The 26457-nt window shown below is 38.9% G+C and overlaps 1 protein-coding gene across 6 annotated transcripts in view; it reads right to left on the bottom strand.

The window, feature by feature from the left end:
* Positions 1-26457, bottom strand: part of PIK3C2G (phosphatidylinositol-4-phosphate 3-kinase catalytic subunit type 2 gamma) — a 203685-nt gene that overhangs the window by 71528 nt on the left and 105700 nt on the right. For all 6 annotated transcript variants that reach the window (XM_038154909.1, XM_038154910.1, XM_038154913.1 and 3 more), the window contains 6 exons: positions 12920-13100; positions 11228-11335; positions 8318-8410; positions 5658-5787; positions 3115-3251; positions 750-919 (listed from right to left, as the gene is read on the bottom strand). In XM_038154909.1, the coding sequence (XP_038010837.1) occupies positions 750-919; positions 3115-3251; positions 5658-5787; positions 8318-8410; positions 11228-11335; positions 12920-13100 (819 nt within the window). The remainder of the gene's footprint in view (positions 1-749; positions 920-3114; positions 3252-5657; positions 5788-8317; positions 8411-11227; positions 11336-12919; positions 13101-26457) is intronic.

Raw genomic sequence — 26457 nt, 5'->3', positions numbered from 1 at the left:
TACACAACTACTCATCACTAAAAGGGATCATTCATCCATTCTTTACTCTGCTATAACAGCTCCTCTATGTTTTGGGCATACTGGCATTATCTCATCCTTATTCCATTTCAATCCATTCCTTCACGAAATGTCCACATTAGGAACTTGGATACATGCTCACACTGTGTGATTTATCCTTAGCATGGCACAGGTACACCACACCTACCAAGCTAATCAGATATTTGCAAAGCAGCCCCTCAGCTCAGCGTGGTTTGATGTGGAGCTTCAAAGGATAACAAAAAGTTTGCAAATTTACCCACAGAAGCATAATTTAGTTATTCTCCACGTCCATTTGGAAAATTTGGTTCCTACTCTGAATATGGGAAGAAGGTTGTCAATTAGACAGATATATGGATTTGGATTCATTTTAGGAACCCTCCTCTGTAGGGAAAAAAAAAGCAATGGACACCAGAATTCTTCTATTCTGGTCACTACTGAACTACATCTTTCAAATCCCTGACCAAACAAGGAATTACATTTTTCTTTTGCACTGAAAAGAGATCTCCAACATCTTTTAATCATCTTCAAGTCATTCCTACACTTTTTAGAAGTTTCAAGAAACAGTAAAAACACATATTATTTTGGAAAATACATGAGGAAAACAAAAAGAAAGCGTAACTCATTTAAATTTTTTTTAATGGGAGTTGATGAGGCTGTGAAATTTCAGACCACTGCTTTAAATTTTACTGTGTGTTACTATAGACACCAACCTTCTTATGCTTCCAAACATCTGTGCGTGACCCAAAAATCTTCCAAAATCTATGTGGAACATGTGTCCAGCTTTTGTCAGCATTATGTTGTCACTGTGTCGATCACAGACACCCAGGATGAAGGTAACAACACACCAGCCAGCACAGGAATAAAAGAAATTCCTTATGGCCTAGTGAGTAAAACAAAAGTTCTTACATGAAATATCCAGATATGTTTGTGATAAACAAATAAAATTGGTTTTAAAAAAAATGAAATAAAATAAATAATTTTTAAAAAATAAAAATAAAATAATAACTTTTTAAAACAAAATATAATTTTACAAATGTTATGCTTATTTGTAACCTGTTAAACCTGTTAAAAAAAAAAAACCTGTTAAACCTGTTAAAATTTTACCAGGCAATTTTGAAAAGAGATTGATGAGACAGGTCTGAGTAGGAATGGTATAGGCATGGCACTCAAACATTTCAAAGTTACAGCACGAGAACAATTTTATGCATGAGGTTTTCCAGAGATACCTGGAAATCTACAGAAAACGCTAAGAAAAAAGGTGCTTAAGAAAAAAAAAAAAAAGCTTCTTGGCAGGAAGTTGGCATTTTCTGTTCAGTGTTCTGCAGGCATATTGCAAAAACAACTGTTGGGAAATTATTTGCAAATCCACAAATTCAACCATTTGCTTTGTAAAGGGTGTAGGTTGCTCTTCATCCCCTGCACTGTTTTTACCTCTGTGATTTTTTCTTCTCCAGAACTCAGTTCATGTCCCATGAATATAAATCACAATGTACACGACATAACATAGAAACCCAAACCATACTCATCTGGATCTTAATGGTTTTTGGACAAAATCTGTATTAGCCAAGGCAAATTACATTTAGGCTTTCAGGAATTCCCTGTAGATGCAAGATGCCACCTGCAAGAGCAAAACTTAGGCCACTGCTCAAGAGTTGGCTGAATTTTATGTCTAACTGTGCTACTTACTCACTTTGATGACCTTGGGTAAAACACTTAGGCTTTCTGTGATTTTGTTCACCCAACTGTAAAATGAGGATATTAAAGCTTGTCCTGCACCAGTTTTCTGAGCACCTTAGATCCAGTGCTGTATGAGTAAAAAAAATTATGAAGGAGTGGAAAAAGAGAAAGGTTCATTCACTAGCAATCACAAAGGGAATGCATAGTAGTAATTTTATACATTTCCTATGTAATCACATCTGACTGCATTTTATATACTTAAAAAATTGGAGGGAATTGGGTAGGAATTGTTTTTAGAATATTCCACATGAGTGGTATTTTTTACAAGCAGCAGCTGCAGCGAGAAATCAAGTTTTCACTCAATAACTAGCAGTGCCTCACTTTTGAATTGAAATATTGTCTACACTTCTACCACAAAACTGTAAACACACAAACTTATTAAAAAAAAAAAAAACCCATCCTACATAGATTGACCCTATTTAATAGAATCAAATAATATACGAGGAATTCAAGTGCTCGTAGTCAAAATGTGGATGAGAAAATGCCGATGGAATAATTAAAAATGACTAAAGTTTACCAAACATATTTATAATACACATCTGCTAACAAACTGCTATAAAAGCATTTCATTCACAGAGCGCTAAATTCTCAAAGCACTCCTTTAAATTTAAAATTCTGGCCCCTAATTTATCATTTACACTGAAAAAGGATTATAAAAATTGTCCCAGAAACACAAAAATTGAAATTTTTTTTCAGGGGCCTCAGAACATGCTCACCCAACAAGGAAGTGATAAGAAAGAAAGGAATTGATGGAAAAATTTTCTTGGAAAACCTTTGCTTCTAGAAATAAAATCTACAATTTTTTGGCTTGTGCAGGACATCTAGTTTCATAAAATCAGATGCCCACAATGGGATCCCATGAGAAAAAGTGATATGAAAAGCACGAGCTTCTGTATTTCGACCGTGACTAGGTGGTTTTGATCAAACAGCTTTTTGAAACTCTAGGTAATAGGCATGATTGTTCCAAAATACAGGAATTCTGCCAGGACTTTATACAGCTTATATAAAATAAAGAATTTAAAGTGCTGACTTAAAAAATAATCTTTTTTTTTCTGAGTTCAAGACAATTTCTATTTCAATTTCTCTTCACTTTGCAACTAAATTTCAAAACATCTCTATGACACACGTTCATAGAAAACATAATACCATGCACCTGATAAAAAGCAATATTTCCTTAGCTAGAAAGTGGCATTTAAGTGGATTCCCTGGTTTCTCTGCATGAGACTTGCCTGCCTCATGTCTGAGCCACTCATTTTTGCTGCCTGCTGTAATTTGGTTCTTTTTTTTTCCCCCCATGGCATAGCACGAAATGTGTAATAAGCTTCATTATGATGTTACCTCTTGGTAACTCGATTCCAGAGGATGGTGATGGTGAAACCATTTTTTAATTGTGTTTTCTTTCAGTGGTCCTATCAGCCCAGACTCCCTGTGGATCTTCGCTAGGGTGGTAGCATCTGGCACCATCTGTACCAGTCCTAATCAGATGGAAAAGAGTTTGCATGAAATAGCCTCAATTTTAAAAACGCAGAAATACAATGTGTATTGCCTGTTGTTTGAGCATTCCGTGCAGAAAAAAGACCCACATAAACCACGAAGTTAATAGCTAAAAAATAAATGAATAAGTAAAAATAAATAAGTTAAAAGCTAAAAATAAATAAATAAGTTAAAATAAATAAGTTAAGAAAAAGAAATAAGTTTAAAAAATATTAAATACATAGGCTAAAAAGAAATAATAAACTAGTTAAAAGCTAAAAAATAAATAAATAAGTAAAAACATAAATTAAAAGCTTAAAAATAATGAATGCAGCACAAATTAGAGAAATATATATATATATATATATATATTTAATCTCGCTCTTTGGAAATTAGAAATAAAGGGCACTGAGGGGAAAGGGGCAGTTCTGTGAAGAAGAAATAAAATCACCAATACCAATATTGTGGATATAACTGCCTCAAAGTACCAACTAGGTGAACAATTTAGCAAGATTCCAAGTGGGGATACTATGCACAAAACTAAAGAAATTTAAAAGAAGTATCTGATATTTACTAATATATATAAATATTATATATATTGTATAGTATATAATACATAATATAAATATACACTTATATATTGTAGATATTATATAATATTATATATTCTAATTTATAAGATAGTATATAATATTAGGCATAATATATAATAGTATATATAGTATAGTGTATAATATACAGTCTATACATTATATAATATATATAAAATAAATGTTTTTATATGTATATTGTATGTTTATATTTTAGATATTTATATATATTGTTTCCTGTGTATTTATTGTTTAGAAAGGTGTAGAAATTATTCTGGACTATGTGATGCTGATCACAGCCTGGAGAAATGGCACTGGGGCATTCAGAAATTCAGTGATACTGGTCCAGCATGTCCCAAACTGGGGCTCTGAGGTGCAGAGAGAAGCCAAGCATTTTGCAATGCTTCACTTGAATCCTCTGTCTCTACTGCATGCAGTCATTCCTGTTTTTGTTCCTGAGACCTGGCTTTCCATGCCTGTCCCCACGTGTGGTCCCCTGGCATGTCACCCTGCTCCTCTGCAGCACAGGGAGGACTTTCCCGAGGGATGTGACTTGCTGACAGGCTCCTCTACTTCACCATGTCTGGAAAGGGGGATTGTACCGATGCTCTATTCACTTTTCACTGAATTACAGTGAAATTTTTCACTGAATTTCAGTGAGAAGTGATTTCTGTGTTTGCACGACCATGAAATTACCATCTCCCATTCCCCTTGTGTGGGAAAGGTGGCCGTGGAGGAAATCCATGGAGAACCTTTGTACCCAAACCTCCCTAAGGTGCCCTATGTGACCACAGGCATGCCACTTGTCCTTCATCCCTAATAATTAACTGCAAATCAATTATCTTAGCACTGATGTGAACTCGTAAGGAAAGACATATTTAAAATCTGTGAGACACTGAGGGGTTTTTGCTGCTGTGATGCTGGAAGGAACAGACTGTCAGGGAGAGAATATTATTTGCAGATGATCCCTGTATCTCTCTTGGCAAACATCAAATTAAGCATTTGTATATAGAAGAGTCTATATATAATGTCATGTCCAGAAATAGTATTCTTGTATTATCTGCCTTTGAAGCAGAAGCTTTCAAGCTTTGATTCCCATCCAACAAAGAAGGGAGGAGATTTTTCCAGGTCACCACCACCACATGCCTTGTGCCTGAACTCATCTATACTTTTCTGTTATTTCCTTTAGATCATTCCTCCTCTCTCATGTTCACTTTGTGGCTCAGAGAGCAACGATTTCCTTTTAATTTTTCTATTTTAATAGCTTTTGTACAGCAGGTAATCTGGATACATCAGCCTTCTATTTGAGCTAGGATTATTTCCAGTAGAAGATGTGGTCAGGGAAATATAGGCAGCTTACTGCTGTCAGCAGATTTCTACAGCAAGCAATTGGTATCCCTGCTCCAGCTCTGCTACAACAACCATAAAAGAGAGAAATAGAGCTTTCAGATGAGTCAGGCCTGCCCTAAGCAACATAAATCACAAGAATAATATTGCAAAATCAACAGCACAGAGCTGTCATCACTTGTCTGCAGGTACTTTGTGTAGCCACATGCATCTAGGCTCATTTAAGCATCTATGTAGGACTACACTGGATTAAAACTTCAGTAGCTATGGCCAATTTTCTCCAAAGCCCTCTTTTTGATATGTATATTTAAGAATGTTTTGCAAGCTGACAGTGTTGAGGCTTTTGGAAAATTCCAGTTGCTACAAAATCCAATGAGTTCTAGAGAGGCAGAATAAATAAATCTTATATACCACAGTTTACATGAAATATGAATAATGTAATACAGGCTCCTTTTGTAATTTAAGACTGACCTTGTCCTTTCCCTGTAGATAAACACCTGTAAATGATCATTTGCATATCCAGTCCCTCCTGGAGCCAAATGCTGTCCATCAGGTGAATAATTTGCAGAACCAACATATCTTGACGTAGATCATCACCTATCTGTGAAAATTGCACAGGAAATTCAGTTTTCTTCTTCAATACCAGAAATAATGCCCTATTTAACTGGGACTTTTTTGCCCACCAGAACAGCTACATTCATTTCAGTAACTCTGTCTTGTTTTCCTTCAAAGTTGTGACTGTGTTCGAGGGGTCCCAGGACGAGGGAAGAGATGAGAATCTTGACTCTATTTTTCAGAAGGCTGATTTATTATATTATGATATATATTAAAAATGCTTTCTTTAAAAAAATAAAGAAAAAAATTCATAAGAAAGCTAGAAAAAATAGAAAAAAATAAATAACAAATAACTGTGACTCTCAGAGAGTCGACACAACTGGATCAATGATTGGTTATTAAGTAAAAAAGAATTCATGAGAGACCAATCAAAGACGTACCTGTTGGTGAACAACCTCTAAACCACATTCCACAACCATCAGGTAATTATTGCTTACATTTCCTCTCTGAAGCTTCTCAACTAAAATAAGAGAAAAATCCTAACAAAGGATTTTCACAAAAATATCATAGTAACGCAAAGTTCCTACTTACCTCTCAATAATCTCAGGAGAGGACAGAGTAGATGGCACACCCAGACAGGGACAATTCTGGCAGCCACCGAGATGGCAACAAATGATCCCTGCTTAACTGTGGCCTTTCTGCTTATTATTCCTATGCAATTATTAGAGTTTGGAAATTTAATCTGGAGGTAGGATCCTAATTTAGTTACATTTTAAAGTCTGCTTAATGCTGGATCCCTCTGCACAAATGACAGGGTTTGTCTCACATTAAGCCTCACGACTTGGTATTTGCAAGGGAATTTAATCACAAATTTACATTTTATCCATAACGTGATTCACATTCAGTTCCAAGCAGTGGTGACCCCTCTCCCCATGGAGTTAGTCAAACAATAATCTCAGTGAAATGGGGCTTTAATTGTAGCCACAAGAATTAATGAAGAGATTATTTTCAACCATGACTGAGTAAATGGCCTGCAAAAACAACAGCCCTGATTTTTTGTTTCCCCCCATCCCACTCACATAAAATATATAACTTTTATTGGCATTTTAAGTGCCTTATTCTTTCATTACATTTTTTTTACACAAGTATTCCAATCTACAGACATTTAGTGCCAGGAAATAAGTACTTGAGGAGACATAAACTCATTTTAAAAAGACAAAATATCTGAATCTATTTTTCTGTCTTTGAAAGGTAATCTTAACTCAAATTAACTCTTCTTAGCATCTAAAAATGTAAAAAAAAATCTTATTCTCTCCACTTACCTTCCCTCACATATACAGTGGGAAGGCAATTTAGGAAGATACCCTTATAATTTATTGTGCTTATCATTTATGTATGAGTTATCTGTCATGAATAAGCAATGGAACTATAGTACAAGCAAAAGGTATTTTAGAACAATGTTTTGCTGACAGGAGAAGGTGACAGCAGCTAAAATACTTTTACAGCAACTGGACAAGGAGCTGCTTGCTGAACATTACTAGGTAGGAAAAAATGGTTTGAGTAGAACCAGTGCAATTGTTTGAAAGCCCCATGAGCAGGTGTTTGCTCAAGTAGACAAGAACTTGCTACTTACTATTGATTCTCAGATGAAACAGCACATGAACAAGGTTTCTAAATGTACAGAAAAACTTCAAATTGCTGATTTCTCCCCTTAGCAGGCCTGGAAAGCTTAATTCTATTTCTGAGAATCACAGCTGCTCTAAAGGGCAAGTTAATTTAAGACAGCGTAGAATCTGAGTTTTTTAAAAAATTTATTTATATCAATTTTTTAGGTTTCTCATTTGGAAAATGATTCTGCAGAATACCTAAGAATAATACCATTGGCAACCAATCATTCTGTATCCATCATCTATTTTATGAACTTGTGTTCTTCTCTAAAACCAATATCCACTTTTAGGGAAGACTGTTGCTCTTTTAAAAGAGAGCTAACTTTAAAATCGTCTTTTGTGGATGGACTGTTCTGAACTCTGAAGCTTTTCTAGGTGACAACTGCAAAATAAAGCAGAGTTTATTTTGAGTCAGTAACTCCAATGAGACAGAGCTCCTCTGCTGTCTCCTCCAGCTCCACCTTCCTCAGCCCATTCCCCCACACTGGCTGACTGGGGCAGAATTAGGTTTGTAAGGCAAATGGAGCTTCTAACACTTGAGAATTTTGATTTGTTAGAGACATATGGATGAGGCTGAGGGTTCAGTCACCCTGATCTATCTCTTCTCTGAGACCTGCCCTCGTTAATAAACTAGGTTTAAATTATGAACTTTATATTCTAGTCTGGTTGTCTTCACTAAGGGGAAAAAACTGCCATAATTTGTTTGATTCTCAAAACCAAAAAGGTGACACTTCAGTGTATTGCCTCAACATGTTTCATTAAGAGTTCTAGTGTCAAAAATAATAGGGATAAACAAGCAGCAGAGCTAAATCAACTATTCTCAGACTCAAGGTTTAAAACATAAATTTGGTGAATTTTAAATGATCATTTTCCATATCAAGAGACCTGAGGAGTGGAGGAAGAACATACCTTAAAAATAACATTGATGTTTCCACTAGGAGCATTCGCATTGATGAAGGAGATTTTTAAGGGAAAGGCATTGGATGTAAAATAAGAACATGACTGCAGGGGAAAGAAAGATGAGACAGAAGAACAACAGTGTCACATAAACAAAACACCAGGCCAACATAATACCTCTGAAAAAGATTCTAGCTTTAAACACTGCTCAGTAGGAGTGGCAGCAAAAAGAAATACTTCTTGATATTATTGACTGTTTCATTGGGTCTGAAAAACAAGAAATTCTTGTCCCCAGACAACTTGCTTCACTTAAATATCAGACCACGTGAACAGATAATATTTTATGTGCTAAGGGTTTTTTAGTTTTCACCCAGGCCTATCAACAATAAGCTTTGCCTGGAACTGGGTGGATTAATTATATAAGACTGATCTAATGAGTTTTAAAGCATGGAAAAGCCTTTGGTCCCATTGTTTTCTGAAAAAAAAAACAACTCAGCCCTGCCCAATCAGCCATGGAAGCAAAGAACCTGCCAGTTTCTTTGATTACCTCACTCTGGCTGAGGATACAGCAAATTTTGAAAATCATGCTCTGTTTTATGTGGAATTATCTTAATTAAGCACAAACTCTGACTTTCATGCTCTACAGCTCCTTCCACCTGAAGATCTCAAAGGGCTTCAAAAAGCATTAATGAGCCAAGCACTGCAAATCCTGCGAGAGTTTGGGGTGGAATTATTACCCTCATTAAAAACATCCAAAGCAAGGTGGTGGGGAAACCCCTCCAAACCAGCTAGAGACAATGGTAAATTAATGGCCTGGTTTCTGGAAATAACGAGCACCCACAAGAGCTGCTGCTGTCTCTACATGGTGCAGTGTAAGTGAGGCACAATTTGAGCTCCACCAGACACAGCTGCCTGCTGCTTTTCATCTGAACATCTCAAAGCATGGCACCAGCATGCAAATATTGTCTCAGCCACGGCAGACCTCGGGGATGGGCCAGAGCCATTATCAGTAATGAAATTTTGATCCCCCACCATTGAAATGATTCCATCACAATCGGAATTTTGCCAATTGAAATGTCTCAGTGAGCGCTTGAAAGGTTCCTCCGGGATGATGTGACTCTGATGGGGCTGTGAGGCAGGGCTTGATACTGGTAAAATCAATAGATGACACCAAAATGAATTAAATTTAGGTAATTATAAGCACTTAAAAGTTCTCATTTGCATGATTATACTGACGTACAGTCCAATCAAGAAACTACATGTATTTATAGAAAGATAATGGCCTATAATGATATAAGAAAAATGAAAAAAACCCCCAAAACCAAAAAAAAAACCCCCTTTTCAGATATTAGATTTAAACATTTTTGTAGCTGTCCAGCCAAGCTGGTGCAGTATAAATAGCATGACTTTATGGTGAGATACCTTTCCATTAGTCATTATTTCCAAAAGCCTTAAAGCAGGGAGCAGCAGCAGGCTTCAAATCCTTCTGACTTGTATCACACACACAATTTGCCCAAGCCTGTGGGGTGCTGGAAGACCTCAGTCCTCAGCCAGATCAAGGCTGAATGGCAATTACTTGGAGAAACACAGGTCAGAGGCAATTGAAGGGATCAGCACCTCTTAGAATCAGGTCTACTATGGATAATGAGCCAGAGAACAAAAATAGAGCACAAATTGCTGTAATTAGGCAGTTATAACTGGTAATATATATGGCTGTTCAGGCTTTTCTTTTTCTTCATGCTGGATACATTTTCCTTCTCCAGAGATGAATCAGCTAACTCCTGGCTTTATGTTGTTTATGAAAATATTTCTGAACAATGAATGACTGAATCTTAATACTGCAAAGTCAAGTAACACTGAAGAGCATTGTTGCTTCTTTTATCCTTAAAGTCATGTTTAATAGGGGTTGGAGATACAGATAAGCTAGTGTGAATATTTAACATTTTAGCAATTCTCAGTCAGCTCAGCAAACAGACAGCTGGCTCCAGACTTTTTGCTGCTCCCATACCTGACAAGGGAGAGTCTTGGATGGGGAAAACACCAAGGGCTCCCTGGTGGGTATCACCGGCCAGGGTCTCTTTACAAATCACAAATGGGACAGGACTGCTGAGGAACGTGCCTCGAGCTATTTAATTTTCCATCATCAGCCTCATTACATGGTTATGACAATGGGAAGGTGCCACCAGCTCCCATCCCAGGCAGCAGACCAAGAACTTAATGTTACAACTCACTTTAAAAGCTTTTTGACCAATCACACAAAGCAAAAGCACATTGACAGTAGTTCCATCCAGACACTATAAGCACATGTACCTTTGGTTAAAACAATGCTTGCTTATTTCAAATACAATACCTGCTTGTGAGCCATAAAACACAATGCACAGAGCTCCATTATTAAACTTAGAACATCCTAATATCTCACTAGATAGACTTTTCTACAGCTTAAGGACTTATTCTAGACAAGTGTTAATACACAGACCATTGTTCTATTTGTCCTTACTTTTCTACTTTTTACATAATTTTTTTCCCGACAAATCTTATGGCTCCTGCTCAGCTCCAATGACAATTCTGCTGTCTCTGAGGCCTGCCTTTTGCAGCTTTCCCAAAACCCTCTGATTTCATGGATTCCCACAGCAGGAACCAGGTCCCAGGTGTCCTTGCCAATGCCAACACCGTGGCAGGGAATGGGCTGCTCAGAGGTGAAACCTCTGGCTGGTGTGAACACACATGCACCAGCCACCCCACCCACCCTGTCACCTCTGCCTCAGGCAAAGGTTTGAAGGAAATTAGGCTGGGTGTGAATCAACCAGATGATTTATGCTTGATATCACTACGATCATTTCCTGATCATTTCCACGCGGGCATTCTCTCCTTCTCCCCTCTAGACTGAAGAGCAAAATTGAAGATGTGATGGATCACACTTACATCTGCCTCTATGCCTTGCACAACAAGCGCAGGGTTCAGGGGCAGCCGGCAGAGCTTCACCTCCTGGAAGAACTGCTGGAGTCTGCTGAGCTCCACGTTCAACACCTCCTGCAGCACAAGAACCATTATGGCAGCATGAAAGGACACAAAAGCAGCTTTTTCATTCTTTCTTTTCTTCTTTTTTTTTTTTAACTGTCTTTCTATACTTTAAACAAGCAATGCAATTTCCAGAGCTGGCAGCATCCATGTGACCCTACAGCAGCTAATGAGGTCACACTGGGGTATTAAAAATAAGAGCTGTAATTTTACTCCAAATAGATGCTTTTTCTGCCTAGTTGTGCTACCAGCTCACACTGCCCCATGGGTTCAGATGGAAAGAGTGTGTTTCCAACAGCATGGAGTGACAGGACAAGGGAGAATGGCTTCAAATAGAAGGTTTAGACTGGATGTCAGATAAAATCTCTACCGGTGAAAGCAGGTTGGATGGGGCCACCTGGTCTGGTGGAAGGTGTCCCTGCTCATGGCAGGGGGTTGGAAATGATGATTTTTAAGGTCCCTTCCAGCCCAAACCATTCTGTCATTCAACAGCCTTCATTAGGGGTCAATTAGCCTTGTATTGCTCTGCTGTATCTCTTGGGCTTTTTTGACTTTCCTAAGATCTTCCCAATTTGTTGCTTGTTGCCTCAACACTGTGATCTCCCTTGCCTAATTCTGTTAACTGCAAGGTTTGGGAGCTTCTCGGTATCATAGTAACTGCAGCCTTGAGATTAATCTCTAAAATCTGAATTATGCATTAGTAATGTATAATGTATTACTACTATTTCTTCTTCTTTGCATGGATTTTCCTTCTGCAAATATTTTTGTCTTTTTACTTCCATGTTTGCTTTGCTGCTCTCAGTAGCAGCACTGAGAGTTTTCTGAGAAACCCTTTGAAAACCTTTGAATCCTTAACAAGGCAGAAAGATTCATGATATCCTTCATGATAACCAGCGGTGGCAAGTATATTTTTATTTGGCTTTCTGCTCTGCCTTGCTGAGATTTCAACAAGAAGCAGTTCTGCACACCAGGAAAACAGGAGCTATCCTGGAAAATGAACAGTTCTGAACTGGAAATGTACCTATGCAACATAAAAACTGCACCCATTGGAGAAGACATCTGCAAGTTTCTACTGCCAGGGAGGCATCTCTGCAGATATGTGTTCAGTGCTCATTGCTGAGAGCTATATTTGAGAGATCAGCTACATTCCACTCTGGTTGTCTTTGCTAGAAATGAGGGTATGTCCAGAGAACAACTCTTAGTAAAGCTTTCAAGAAATGCTGCAGCTCTACAGGAGTCAAATACTTTGGGATGAGGTGCTGAATGCCAGCATTCCTCTCAGTGAAATGATAATCAGCCGTGTTGCCATTATTTCTGGCCACCTCCAAGTCCATTTGATGAAGGAATTCCTCCATCCACTGATGAAGGAATTTAAACGGTTTAAAAGATCTGCAGACCTCAAGAGTAACAGTGATGAGAGTTGTCCCATTAAATATCTACGTGTTACCTTTTTTCAGAGCTGAAAAATATTTATAAAGTTTAGTTAAGCCTTTGGTTTATTTATGTAAAGGGTATTAAAAGAAAGAGGTGTTACCTTAACAAAAAAAAAAAAATTCTCTACAAGAACTTAGATGGAAGGGGAAGTATTTAACAAACCTTTCTTTTTGGCTCACTGGCAGCTTTCACTTTTGTGGCAATGTCTTCCAGAATTCCGATGAGTTTTTCTTCCTTAGAAAACTCATTGTTCAGGGTCTGTCCAGCACAGAATTGGAGAGCAGCCAGAAGTTTCTTATACCACATTCTGAAATGAACTTCATTCTGAGCATTCTTCAGCAGCCTGAAGGAAGGAGGGGAAAAAAAAAAGTCTAAAAATTAATTTTATTATATATCAGTTCTAGCAGGAACAATAAACTCCAGACTAATCTACATTTGGTCACTTTGGGCAGCAGAAAATGAAAAAAATTGTTATTGCTTGTAGGCAATGAGACTCAAGTCCCATTTGATAATAATGAGATTCCAAATGTGTTGAAGAAACAGAAAAACTGTCATTTCTTATTGTCATACATAGTGCAATGCCTGTATTTCTTCTTATTTCTGCAAGAAAAGTTAACAAAGTGAAAAGAAGTTGCATTTTTGAAGGCCAGTGTTAAATATACATTCCTAAATGGTTTTCTTTCTCCTGCCAGTTCGTTTATACAAGCAAGCACATCTTTCAGCTTTCTGGAGGTGCATTCAAAAACTGTTTTAGTCTCAGATGTACCATCAATTCTAGAAACTTCCACTATTTTAAGCTGAGGAGACATTTCTGAAATTGGCTATACTGCTAAAAAGAGTGAAATGAGCCCATTTTATTCCCTTCTTTACTGGTAAATGCTGGTCTAAAGTAAAACTCAGCTTTTAGTTCTTCTGAAGCCTGCAAAAGCTTTGGAACTGGAGTTACTGCCAACATAAAATCAGAAATAAAGCCAAACCTATACTCTTTTTAATAATAATCATCATGAAGTCTTCTCTAATTACACATTTATTTGGGTCAGGAAAGCTGGGGAGTTCTGAGGGGTTTTTTTAGTTAATCAAATTGATCATTGGGAGATCTTTTCCTTATTCAGGCCAGAGGTTTTGTACACTGTTTGATTTATTTCTGTAAGTGTAGATGGAATCACCAGCTCTGCACTGTTGTCAACATCCTGGGATTTCCCTCTGCCTGCAGGACTGGTGAACTGCTCTTTGCTTTCGTGTGAACTCTCCCTCTCACAGCTTCACCCTTGAGAACACCTCAAACCTTAAATTCCTCATAAATCTCTGAATCTTAATGCAGTTGCCCTGACCTAAAAAAAATAATGCCACTTTTCACAGGACAGAAATCAGAGAAGCTCTTGACTTTCAAGGCACATCACACAAATGAATATGTGACATATGTCATATAAAAAACCCAAGAAATTACTTGAAACACTGATATTTAAGGGTGAAAAACAATAATTCCTATAGATGCTTCATCTCCTTCAAATATCATATATAATACGATAAATATGGCATATAATTATAATATATAAGGCATTACAGTATTGCTACTGCAGCACATGCCTCTTTTGGTGATGAGGGACCTTTTAGGAAGAAATTATTTTTCTAGGTCCTCTTTTCCTATATAATTCAAGGCAGAACAATATCACCTCCTGGCTTCTGAAAACCCTTTCTAGTTACATAAAACCTCTTTTTAAAAAAAAAATTAAAATTTTAAAATGAGGATTTAAAAATCCTTTAAGAATGAGTGGTGTTTCTATCAGAAATGCCCAGACATGAAAGGGAAGCAATATGAGAAGTTTATCAACAACACTCTCTGGAGAAGACTGAAATGATTTTTTTTTTTTTCCGTTGCAGACTAGTAGAAACAAATTACTTTTTGGATCTGAAGGAAATAAAAGTTGTCATTGCAGTGCCTGGTGAATGCAAACCTGAGCACATAGAGGCTGCTGTGTTCTTACCCAAAGCCTTTCACAAACTGAGGAACACTGCACACGTGGCAGTGGATAAACATATTCCTTCCTATTTTCATCAGAATAAGTCCAAGATTCCACAGGATGGGATTAATCTCCTTAAATATCAATAGCTCATGCCATTTTAGATATCCTAGAAAATCTACTTCCTCCAGCTGCTGCCCTGGAAGGGCATGGGTCCCCTAGAGGCAACATCTGATGTGTGCCCCTGCCATGCAGATGTCTCAGATTCCCTGTCTAAAATAACCTGTGTTTAGGGCACTACATCACACTCTGCAGCGGCCTTTTAGCTCAGCTGTAGGCAAACAACACCATTTAAAATAAAAACACACTCAGTCCACTTCAACAGCAAGTCAGGAAGAGGCTTGGTGATTATATTTTAAATAAAAGCATCACTGGTACAGTCCAAATTGTCACGTGGGCAGGAATTTTAGTCTACCAAAACAAAGCCCAGCTCAGTCTCAGTGCAGCCAAACACAGATTGAACTTTTTCACCTCTGTCCTGCAAATACAAATGCACCTAAACTACCACTGTGATGTCTGTTTTGAACTGGACATGGAATGCTGGTGCAGAGCCTTGTCTGCACTAAGGGCTTGCACTGGAATCAGCTGCGGAGTATCTGAATCATATCCCTTCACCTACTCCATTTTCAGTAGTACATATTTAGGGAATCCATAAAGGCTACCTCTTCATGTTTGAGATGGCCCTTCAATCCTCTCAGATACAGAGAACATTAAACCAGCTTTTACTTCCCTAAAATGAAAGGCTTACGACTTCACATGCAGCAAGCAAAATAGCAAAACCAAATCAGTTCACTGTTTTAAACAGAGCTACTCCCTGCATAACACAGATCAACGTGGAAGATCCATTTTTTGATTATTCTTGTGGCTGAGTGTTTACAGAAAATAAGTTTATACACACATATGATATAAAAATTTATTTTTCCTTTCTGAGAAAGGAGTATGGGCCAGATTCAGAGAGCTTATGCATAAGATGTACACAAGGACAGAGGGTGTATGCGCAGGTGTACTCCTAAAAGCCTGCAGACCTTCCTTTGCAAAATGATTTGTATTAACTGGCTTTGGCTTTTACATTCATTCCATGAAAGTGGTCCCAAAAAGCATGCAAAGGACACCTTTTGATGTGATGACTCATTGTAGGCTTTCCTGAAATGTTTGTCCAACAAATGAACAAATATGTTGTTGCAATTCTGTCCTCCCAGCTTGCTGGCACACACATCTTCACCCTGCTATGGTGAGAACTCAGCAGAGATAGGAAAATCTGCAGCTTCTGGAGCTGGGAGGTGGAGAAGTGCTGAAGACACTAATGAAATATTCAAGTTAGAACAGGATGCCTAGCTGTCACAGAGGAAGACAAAATTGGGATGGATTAAAACCCAAGGCTGCCAGTAAAGAAGCATGTGAAGTTGTTTCTTCCTGATAATTTTCAGAGGATTCTGCAAGACAGAAGTCGGTACAAAAGCCTGGCTCTATGCCAGGCCTAGATGGAGCATCTTGCTCTAACAACAGAAAGGCCTCCTTGCTCTTCAGCTTCTCTGATTTGGGACAAACACCCTCGTTCTCACCAAGGCCTGGCGAACTCAGACACTGTCCCCAGGTCACTTTAGTGAAGCAGTACAGATGGAAGTTGACCTGAAATCTAGAAATCTAGTCAGGTACAGGGGTGCTTTGAAAGATGTCTCTGCCTTCTGCAAGCAGCTGCTCCTCCTCTCTGCACACACCTGCTCCATGCCTGCAAGGTGGCTCCAGCCCCATTTCCTGGCACTCACAGCTGCAGGGGTGTGTGTGTCTTCCCTGCACGTAGAAATGCAAGGGGGCTGAGAGATTTTTATCACAGGGAAGAAAGGAAGGTGGAATTGAGTCAGGCTGCTGTGTCAGAGAAGGAGAACCAGGGCTAAACCTAGCAGATATACAGAAAAGAGCAATTAAGGAGGGAAAAAAAGGGAAGGAGATTGGATAGGTCTTGGTGGAAAAACAGGTGAGCTGGCCTCGTTCTCCCTCTGTGGTGCTGGAAGACAGGGAAGCTGACACAGTCTGCTCTCTGAGTAGGATTTGGCAGACAAATGAAGGAGTGAGGTGGCTCAGACAACTCTGCTGCTTGAACATCTGCTCCTTGTCTCCTTCAGAAAGGGGAGCAGGGTGGACTGGGGAGCAATGTCTGACAGGACAGATGAGCTCACGGGTAGCCTGTCAAGCCACTTGGTACCAAAAAAAACCCCCAACCCCAAGAAGAAAAGGCCAGGATTTGCAGTATCTTACTGCAGGTTTAGCCCCCACCTGTTGCAAAGGAGCAGGGCAGTTTGACTGGGTTATTTGGACACAATATCAGGAGAGCGACCCTGGTTAATGTGTTTCCAAGTGCATTTCTGGGATTTATTACACAAAAGTGGTACCTACCAGCACATACTCTCTACACTCCGCAAAATTTTGAATTCAGAGATCCACCATGAAAACAAGGTGCCTTAGGGTTGTGAGTGCTGAGGTATCGTCTGTTATTGGTCAATCTTTGGTAAACCTGACCTTGTTCTGAAGGTGCATTTCATGTTTGTTTTCTGCTTTGCTAAGCTGGAGGCAGGACAGATCACAGAAGAAGAAAACAATGGTACAAGACTGCTGCTCATTATGGCAATAACTGCTTTAAAAATTATTCTCTGCAGCCCCTTGTATCAAAGATTAGCACACAAAAACACTTCTCTCTACCACTGTACAGCTTCTGTGTCTGAGGCTGCCATCTGTCTTAATTATCCTTAGACATCCTGCAAAACTCCTAATCTGTCCTTTGTGCTGTATTGTGCCACGGAGCTGTGGCACGCGCCTGAAGCTTTTAACTGTTTTCATTTTCTGCTCCTCGAAGAAAACATTTTACTGTTTGCATTCCTAAACAGGAGAACAAGGAACAGGGCTGGCTTGCCTGTAGGACTCCACTCAGGCTTTGCAGCTCCTTAAGTCTCAGTGCAAGTTGCCCAGAGACACGTGGATGACAGAGATGACAAAAATGTACAGCTGAAGATTAAGGGCTCCATCTACCCTGTGACAGGTCATGAGGATGAGTGGGCAACTGCTGCTATTAATTAATTACTCAGCTGCAAGCAAAACCTCTCTTTGGTTTTTTATCTCCCCAGTAGTACACTGTACAACCATTCCCAACCTTAAATTAATTACTCAGTTGCAAGACCTCTCTGCATTTTTAACTTTTATCTCCCCAGTAGTGCACTGGACAACCATTCCCAAACTCTAGAAAGGAATGATTTATGTACTACAAAACAAAGAAAGGGAAACAGAAACACAGAAATAACAGCACCATTGTGGGTAGAACTATTGGGGCACTGCAGATGACAAAATAACAGATGTAAAAACAAACTAACAGGTGAGAAGCACAAAATACCTGTCACGTTAAGAACAGCACGATTTCTGCAGGGGAAAATGGGGAGCAAAGTCAATTAGGCAGAAGTTACTGTACAAGAAGGATGGCAGAGAAATTGCCATTCTCCCAAGAGACTGGAGTACCCAGCATTTTCCATGGATTTACAGAAACACAGAGCAAGGACATCAACCTGACTGGAAGGATAAAGAATGAACTTCCTTTTGCTCTCCCTTTTTTTGACCAAGAACAAAGCCAGCAGGAAGGGAGAGGCACAAAAGGCAAAGCTCTGCTTCATCTGCTGATCTTTCATCTTTATTTCTAGTCTAGAAGAAGAAGAGAATGACAGTTTATATTTCTTGAGTAGACTGAGTAAAGTGTGGTACATTTTCTATGAATATTTCAGAGAAATTCTATTTCTCTGAATCTTTGTCACCAATAAATCTCCAAGATGAAGAAACAGCAGCTGTTCAGTTGCTTGAAACACCTGTCCACTTTTGGCTCTTCAGTCCTCTCACATGAGAAACCTGCAGCCAGTTCCACATGCTGCTTCTCATAAAACAGAGCTGCTTTTAGAGACTCATTTTTCAAAGCATTACCCTTGAACAGAAAATAACTCTGCTTAAAGTGAATTTTCATTTTAACATACCACGTGATTAATTTGCTTTTGTTTTTCTGATTCTTTTTTTTTATAGCACAGAACAGAAGCCTACCACGTTGATCTCCCTTTGACAACAAAATATTGTTGCAGACATATAAAGCATGGGGGATAGGCTTGAGAAACACAACATTTCCATTATTTTCTAACTTCCTAAAGTTCTTTATGAACGCCACAATACAATCCGCATTCAGACAAATCACTTGATTCAGGAGATTCAATCAAGGCAGCTCCTCCCACTCCCACTCAATGCCTGAACTCTGGAATGCATGTCCTGCTGACTCCCAAAAAAATTACCAGATCAGTGAAAACAAAGGCCATGCTACACTGTGCAGGGAAGGGCCAAACCCTGCTGAGGTTGCCTGGCAGAAAAATGTTTTATTTGATATGTAATACAGCTAGCTGCACACACTTTGCATTAAGAAAATGAATCCCAGATAAAACCAATGTTGTCTGGAGGAGAAAGAGCTTGAGAGTGAAACAGAAATGAAATGAACCTTGAAAGTGAACTGTATCAAGAATTAATTGAAAGTATAATGTAAAAAGCACAGGTACCACTGTCACTAGCAGAGATAGAAGCTTCTTGGTCTAAGGTTCAAGCAAGAAACAATCACCTCCAAAAGGTCTTCTGTAATTTGTTGAATGGATATGATAACTTCAGTGTAAGTGCTGCAAGAATCTTTCAGTAAAAAGCAGTGCTAACAGTGTCCCTCTCTTTCTGCTACAGCTGGTAAAAAAATTAAAATAAAAAAATTTCTAGCAAACTGTGTCTTTTCCTAGTCTGTTCCTCTTCATTGGGTAGGATCTGAAAGCAGTAATTTATAAACACACTATCCCAAAAAAACAAAAAAAAAAAACCCCAAAAAACCTCCAGCAGAACACCAACACAACAAAATTTAGTGGCAGTTTGTATACAGCAGTACTGACCTTAGATAACTTCAGAATCTCTGAGTAGGGTCCACCAAAGATGCCACCCTAATAAAACATCAATTCAAAGCTACAGAAATGAAAATCCTTCACCTCAAAGTGTCATTAAATACGGAGGGTGACTTAATCTCAGACTTGCAACTGTTGGTCTGACTGGTTTTGAATATATTAATATTCATAGTAGATTATGAGTAAAGAAGTACCACCACTGCCTCTTTAAAGACAGTCATTAAATCTCCTCTCCAAAAATTGCATTTGGAAATAAGAAAAGAAGAATATTATTTAACAAAGGTACTGCATTTAATATCTTCATGAACATTATCAATTGGACAGTATTATTTTCCATTCAATGAGAAACTTGGCATTCAAGTCTGGCATGAATTTTGAAAAGTCTGGTTCCATTTCCAGGGCCTTCTTCACATGACTGAGTACGTCCCTGTCTGTGCTTTTTCCAAAGCTGCAGATTTTCTCCTCAGAACAAATGAAGTATTGTTGTCAGAATTTCATGCAGTATCTTACACCAGCATCAGCAAAGCCTGAAATTGTCCAACAATCTGTCACTGTGAGAGTCCAGAGTAAATTCATGCAGAGGAACTGAAATGCACCATTCATTCCAGGCATAACAGAAATTGTTGTGCTCTTCCCAGTGGGGAACTGCACTGGGAGTGAGCAGGGAATGGGATTAGATGGGATAATCACCACTAAAATAAGCAGACCCAATGGCTTTATTGGGATGCTGTCCAATATGCCGGCAATTAATTGAATACAGGAGGTGACTAAGCTACTCTACTTTCAAACTACATAAATAAAATGCAAAATTAATTCAGATGAAGCAGTCCATGAGAGCCAATGGACTTGCAAAGCTTTGTACTGTTTCTGAATTTAGGCCACAGTTATCACAGCAATACACTGAGGAGAAACTGAAAATGTTTTTTCTTCAACTGCCTATTGTTTGGGTAGTTTATGTCTATCAAAATGGCTCTGGATAGCATCTGTGGCTCCCATTAGCTTCACAGCTGAACAAAAAAAAAATCCCTCATGACACTATTAAACACAATGCAAGACACACAACTAATTCTGAATGGTTCTGCATGCGCTGGGCAATCCAAAAGTACACAAAAATGCAGAATTAAACGAGTTACACCGCAGTACTTTGGTAACTTTACTTTGTTTGTTGGTTAATTTTTTTTAGTTGAGCTGGTTTTATCTGGGGTAGATTTGATTTTCTTCCCAGTGGCTAGTATGAGGCTGTTTTTTGAATTTGTGCTGGAAACAGCTGATAATTCAGTTTTAGTTATTGCTGAGCAGTGTTTGAAGAGCCAAGGATTTTATGCTCCTCACCCCAACCCATAAGTGAGTGGGCTGGGAGTGCACAAAAATTTGGGAAGCCAGGACAGCTGACCCCAAGTGACCAAAGGATGTACCAGACCATAGGGATCATGCTCAGCAAACAAAGACAGGGAAGTGTCACTGTCATATTTTCTAAAAAATCCCTTTGCCCAAGATTTTGCTCCTGGGAAGCTGAGAAGCCTCAGAGGAAAAGGAAAACAATTCTTATCTCATTTGCTTCTCCTGTGTTTTGCTGCTTTAGAATGTGTTTTGACAGTGTTTACCAACAGATGGTTGTTTCATTGGTTTTATGTGAATTGTTTTGACTTATTGGCCAATCAGGGTCAAGCTGTGTCGAGACTCTGAGAAAAGTCACGAGTTTTCATTATTATCTTTTAGCTTTCTGTAAGTATCCTTTCTGTATTCTTTAGTATAGTTCAGTATATTATTATAATATAGTATCATAAAATAATAAATTAGCATTTGAAAACATGGAGTCAGATTCATCATTCCTTCCTCTGCCTGGGAAACCCTGCAAATACAATAGGGAAGAAGGAGGAAGGGGGAAAATTTGAGGTGGTGGTATTTGTCTTCCTAAGTCACCAATGTGTGATGGTGTCACTGAACACCTGCCTGCCCATGGGATGTGATGAATGAATTCCTTGTTCCATGCTGCTCCTGTGCAACAAGTTTTGCTTTACCTGTTCAAATGTCTTTATCTCAGCCCAGGGATTTTCTTGCTTTCCTAATTCTCTGCCCCATCCCACTGCAGGGGACAGTGGCTGTGTGGGGCTTGCTTGCCATCAGGGTTACACCATGACATTAATATACTAACACAGAAACAGCTTCAGGGGGGAAACTGAAATTGTCTTTCTACAAGGTCATTAAGGCTGCTCATAACAGGAGCAATTCCAGATTTTATTCATTTATTCTGAGCCAGATCTTTACATTATAATCCTAGAGTTTTCAGATTATTTTTTTTAGTGACTCTGGGCATGGGAAATGAAGAGTTTGGTTTAGGGGGCTGGGGAAATAGGATAAGACACTGACATTGTTTTTCAAATATTATGACATTTAAAAGGACTTCTTCTGCAGAGCTGTTAATTTTCCTATTTGCTCTGCATTCAGTTACAAGAATTTGCTTTGTTGAACAATGTCTACATTCAAAGCTGTTCTCTTTCAAGTGGAGTCTCAGATTTTTAGAGAAAAGGTGCTCAGATGTCAACAGCAGCAGAGGGATGTCTGAGATTTGATATGTTTGAAACACATGGGGAATTAATGTTTCTATTAAGGCAGCATCCCTTCTACCTCTCTGGAAGAGCCTGTCTGTAGATCTACAGTGTTTTAAGCACAGGTAGCACAGATACAACAAGAACTCATTCCACATTACTTCCTGACATGTCTGTCCCCTGGATCTTTGCTTTCATCACTGCTGTAAGCTAGCAGACCCGCTTATCTTATTTTCCCAATATCTATCAAAGGGAACTTTATTCAAATCAGTGCCTAACAGGAACAGGGATGAAACATGAGCCCCAGCAGGTACTGCTGTAAGTGTTTCAGCAATCCTTGTAGCTCAGTGTGATTACAAGACCTCTCATATCTGACAGAGCAAGATGTTGAGCCTCCTTTTGGTGACAATTTGCTGTGTGGCAGCTCAGTGCTGCACAGCAACAAAGGATGCAGGGATCAGACTCTGGGATCACAGTGCTCTGCTAGCTCTGTGCCTCTACCTGGGTGACTTTGTCAATAGAATGACTGGAGACAACTCTCAAAGTGGCATCGTGAGGACATGGGGTACCTTAGGCTTCAAAAATAACTCTTTTGTTTACAGGGAATAGGAGAGAGAAAATCAGAGTTTTCAATGGGGGAGTCTTTAGAGTCCAAATCACACTTTTTCATCTTTTCATGATTCTGAGTCCTTTAAGGGAGAAATCTCTTCACATTACAGCTCTCCTTATGCATAAGGCTACTCTGCAATCTTTTTCAAATAAGATGATAGCTACCATGTTTTAATTTAGTTAAAAGAGAGGTGACCATGAAAGATGGTGACAGGAAAGAAGAACAAGCATTTACATGGTAAAGAAGAATATTTTATCTTCATACCTTTTCTAGGCTGGTTTTATTTCTTCATCTCTGGTTTTATTTTTCTTCCTCTTTTCTTGGCCTCTATGAATTTTTTGCTCCATGTTATACACAGCAATAGTACCTCTTGCAAAGGTAGGAGAGCAGAGCAGAGATGGAAATATCTTCAGATTTCTCCTTTTTAAATACTGGTCTGCTTCTGATTTTCCTTCCATTTCACTGCTTTATTGCCCCCAAATATTGGCTTTGTAAATAGAGAAATGGGAATTTGAAGTTAAGCTCATGTACCAAGGAAAGCTTGCTGTAAGATATTGGTAAGAGAAAAGCTTTCTTTTTTAGATGGCCCCAGGGTATTTTCCTAGTCGACAGCTGGCCTAGTTACCATGGAAAACAGAAGAGCTGGAGGGCAGGCACAGTAGGAAAATGAGGCAGAGACTTACATGAAATTGGGTTGGCTTGCTTTGCAGAGGCTTGCTGAAACTAATCTCACTTCAGACACCTTGCTGCTCTTTCATTGCTGGGAGTTGACACTGAGCTTCATCTCGGTTTAAAAGTCCATCTCAGCTCTGCTGAGACATGTTCAGCTGTGGGACCAGATCTGAATAAACTTTAGAATAAAGTAAAATCCCTTTTAATGAACCCCTAAGCAAGAAGATGTTGCTTCTTAAGCTTTTACCAAGGAAATCTTACATCAGCCTCTTCAGATCAAACTGAATTTTAACCTTGGGGTTAAAATCCACAGATTTTCATGTCAGAAGAATTTAAGGCAGATATAAGAACGAAAATCCATCCTGAATTTTACTTGATAGGTAACCTTGGCAAAATTATTTTATTTCTCTGTGCTTCTGTTTTCTTTGTCAAAAGAGCAGAGATTTATTTCTCATGGGCTCTCCACAGAATGCTGTGTTTGTTTCTAAGCTGCTCTTATGCCAGAGGTAAATGCCATGGCAAATAGGTCTTTTTAATAACACTGCCACCTCCTTCCCATGTGGGAACCCATCTTGCCAGCATCTTTCAATCATATGGGAGAAAATAACAGCCCCAGGCAGACTTTTTTTTTTTTCTCAGAAGAAAACAGAATTAAGATTCAGTTGTTGTGATAAAAAGTCCAGGAGTGGTTCTAAGATTCACAATCACATTTGTGGAAGTATTATTGCAGCAAGCAGATGTCACATTTCCATATGTCCTGAGTCAGGTAAAGAGTGGAGCAAGCTCTCGAGGGGCAGTCACTGCATTGGCAGAATAAATACAGATCAGCCAGCTGACACAGGATGCTCCTGGGACTTTGAAGCTCCCTGCCTCTGCTGTTGGCATCTTTCTCACCCTGAGTGCTGTCCTTGTGAGGGTGCAGCTGGACTGAGATGCAGAGGTCCCATCTTTCCTCTCCTCTCCCCCCATATCCATGCTCTGTGAACACCCCTCAATCAGCCACACTTCATCAAAATGGGTACTCTGCTGACCGACCAAAAATCCGTGCATGCCAGAATTTAATATGGGTAAATGCCATGTTTTTCCTACCAGCAATACACATGGGGTGGCAGTCATGGGTGAGCCAGGCAAAATATAGTTTAAATCACCTTTAAATGGCTGGTCTGAAAACTCCTAATAACAAAGCTGGGCAACAGCTGAAGACAGCACGTGTAAGCTTTGAATTGATGCAAAAAAAGATTTAAAATGGGGCATCCTTGAATGAGGCTCCATTTCCATGACCAAGCAATGTCCCTCCGAGTGACACACACAACAAGGCACTGACAGGTCAGGAATATTTGCCACTGTGGCCACTTTGACAAACTGCCCTATCCACAATTGGGAACTGAGGGCTGTGGGAGCCACTCAAAGTGACAAGTTGAATTAAATTAAAGTGCTTCTCCTGATAAAATCATCACGCCCAATGAATGGCATTGTGGAGCAGGTTAAGTAGAAGAACAAATGCTGACTTTTAATACCACAGTCAATAAAGGAAATGCTACAGAAATCTTGAAATCTTGTTTACTGTGTGACCTTCTCCATGCCCAGTGCTCACTGGATAATTATTGCAAATGGCAAAGCCTTTTTTCCCAGGCAGAGCCTCACTTCCCTTGCAGAAATACAAACAAGGTCTTCCTTCAGTTAAAAATGTATAAAGTGTTAGAACACTCATGATGAGGGACTGTTCTTTCAGTCAATCCAAGCCTATGAATTTTAGTGTGGAAATCCCTGTTCAGTCCTTTCTTCATTAGCCAAGATGGCAGCTGCCACACTACAGCTAATGAGCCTGATTAATATCAATTCAGTAAATTAAGGGGTTTTTTTTCCAGACATCAGATAATTTTGTACTAATCCAGACATTTGTACCGATTTAATATCAGCTGACATAACATAATTTCTCATTTAACACTAATTGAAAACTACTGGTTTCTTATTCTAAAGAGCATTTGCTGTCACTTGTAACTTATGGCTTTTTATAAAGCTATCTTTCAAATACTATCATCATTGAATGTTATGTTTTCTCCCTACCTGCAGAAACTTTATATGCAAGCATGTGACTGGCGATGTGGGCAGAATGGAATAATCAGGTAATCTCTTTTAAAGGCATTAATTTTCACTTCACATTTTCCATTGTATATTTGTAAAAGGACTGACTGAAACAAATGATAGAACTCTTAAATGAAACAAATGAATGAACAAAAGGAAAAACTCTCCATTTAAGCAGTGTTGAACTCAGCCTCTCTAGCTTTTTTTTTCTTTTAAATAATTTTGGATTTGTTCAGCTTGCCTTCAGGCTTGGTTTCTCCAGATGCTAGAGAAGAAAGAGCACGTCCCTACTTCTGTGCCAATTGCTGCTATTGTAATTAACGTAAAAACCCCTGTCCTGTGGGTTTCACCATGACACTGTCTCAGCTGAACACGACCTGTGTGGAACCCTACAGAAAGGTATTGGTGAAAGCCTCCACCCAGGAGATGGCACCTACCACAAAACTGGTTATTTGGAAAACACTCAAATTCTCGATGCTCCCAAAGGTAAGTGTCGGATTAAATCTTTTTCTGACCCAGAGATGGGGCAACTGAGAGGCATCTAAAAACTTTTATTCTATTTCAGTCTCATGTGAAGGGTGAGACAATACAGATGTTAAATTCACGGCATCACAGTCAGAAACTATTTCTTAATTACAATACAGTATAAGAGCTTTTTGATTTATGAACTTTTGCCATACTATGCTGTAAATGTCTTAAAGCAAATAATCTAAAATTACCCCTCATGGGTCCTACTACAATGCATCTTTCATAATTCTATTTCTTCAAAGTATCCAGTCTTATTTGCAAGGCCATCCTTTGAAACTTGTTT

Source organism: Motacilla alba, chromosome 1A, assembly GCF_015832195.1.
Source record: "Motacilla alba alba isolate MOTALB_02 chromosome 1A, Motacilla_alba_V1.0_pri, whole genome shotgun sequence".
NCBI classification, from domain to species: domain Eukaryota; kingdom Metazoa; phylum Chordata; class Aves; order Passeriformes; family Motacillidae; genus Motacilla; species Motacilla alba.
Note: the sequence above shows the minus strand (reverse complement) of the source record. Positions and strands in the feature narration are given on the sequence as shown.